General features: G+C 35.9%; 1 protein-coding gene across 1 annotated transcript; it reads left to right on the forward strand.

Annotated features, from left to right (window-relative positions):
- Positions 1–284: 284 nt before the first annotated feature.
- On the forward strand, positions 285–1,074 carry LOC109221830 (protein FAR1-RELATED SEQUENCE 4-like; the record flags this gene model as incomplete). The annotated part of the gene is made up of 1 exon (XM_019386269.1): positions 285–1,074. A coding segment is annotated over one exon (790 nt), but the record flags the coding sequence as incomplete, so codon positions are not given.
- Between the last annotated feature and the right edge of the window lie 694 nt (positions 1,075–1,768).

Genomic DNA, 1,768 nt, shown 5'->3' on the forward strand with positions numbered 1-1,768 from the left:
TTCTCCTTATCAATTATGCAACCTTTTCGATCAGGAGATATTAAATACACCAAGTTAAGCTTATCTCCTTCACGTGCATCCCACATGCTTGAATCTGCCCGTTTTTGTGAACCTGAGGAATGGACCACTGGATAGACCTGGTTCATGTCTGAGTTCCTTTGCCAGTCTTCAAAACTAACCTTTACTTGGGCCAACAATACTAACCATCAGCCTGAAGTTTCAAATGTTCCTATTTGAAAAACTTCACACCTTATGATTTATTTTTTTTGTGTTTCACTGTACAGATTTGCTTACATGTTCTTTGCTCCTGCAGCATCAGTAGCTGGTTGGTCCTACTGTAGACCCGTTATTGTAGTAGATGCAACGTTTTTAAAGTCCAAATGTCGTGGTGTTCTATTTGTTGCTATATCAAAGGATGCAAACAATCAAATCGTTCCTCTATGTTTTGGTGTAGCAGAATCAGAAAACAATGAGGCATACATTTGGTTCTTCGGGGAAATGAGAAAAGCAATTCAAGTCTGTCGTGAACTAGATTTCTTGTCAGATAGAAACCAATCGATCACAAATGGGATTAGAAAAGTTTTTCCTGAAGCTCACCATGGTATCTGCCTCTATCACTTTGAGAAAAATTTAAAGCAAAGACATGCAAAAGCCACGGTAATAAATTTTTTTCAAAGTGCTGCAAGGTCATACAAACGTGAAGATTTTAATCAGTTAATGTCCCAACTCAAAAGTATTGACAAGAAAACATACAATTACATAATGGAAGAGCCTCCCGAGAGATGGGCTCGATCGTGGTTCCCACGGCGGCGTTATGATATGCTAACAACAAACATGGTAGGATCAATGAATTCTGTTTTACTAAAAGGGAGTGAAATGCCTATTTTAAGAATGTTAGATTTCATCCAAGAAAAGTTGGGAGAGTGGTTTTACGAACGGAGAAAAAAGGCAAATGAAACTTTTCACAGAGTATCAATATTGGCAGAAGAAGAGATGACTAAGAAGATGGACTTGGCTTGCAAAATGTTTGTGAGTATATTTATTAACTTCAGCTTTTTATATGTGTTGCAGTGATTTACTTCTTACATTTAAAAAATTTCATACTTTTTCTTTTTGAAGCAAAAATACACTAATATAGTTTGTCTTAATTTTTTATTCCTTGTTAGGTGTTCAACCTTGACTCAATGTTGTTTAGAATAAATAGTGAAGGAATCGAATTCATTGTGGACTTAAAGAAGAGAACTTGTGACTGCCTGGAATTCCAACTTGATGAATTGCCCTGTCCACATGCAATTGCTGCTATTAATAAGAGATATTTGCAGAAATCTGATTACTGCTCAAATTGGTATTCAACGGAAACATGGTTGAAAACATATGAAGGGCATGTGAATACCGTGGGAGATCAACAATCATGGGAAATACCAGAAAATGTACAATCTGAAATCACAAAACCTCCCGATGTAGAGATTTTACAAGGAAGAAGACAAAAGAAGAGGCATATACCTGCGACTGAATCATCAGTACCATTCAAGTCTACCAAATGCAGTCGATGTAAACAAGTTGGCAATAACAGAACAACTTGCTTGTCTTCTCCAGCACCTTATCCATATTCCAAGAAACACACTGAAAAATACTCCAACCTTCAATAATCCTTGGTCTGAATTTAAACTTTCTTTATTGTATGACATAATTGAAATGTGATTTTTTTCATAGGAATAAAAAAAATAAGCTCTTGGACAATTTTATATACTGCTAAAGTACAAATCAC

Source organism: Nicotiana attenuata, unplaced genomic scaffold (assembly GCF_001879085.1).
Source record: "Nicotiana attenuata strain UT unplaced genomic scaffold, NIATTr2, whole genome shotgun sequence".
Taxonomy (NCBI): Eukaryota; Viridiplantae; Streptophyta; class Magnoliopsida; order Solanales; family Solanaceae; genus Nicotiana; species Nicotiana attenuata.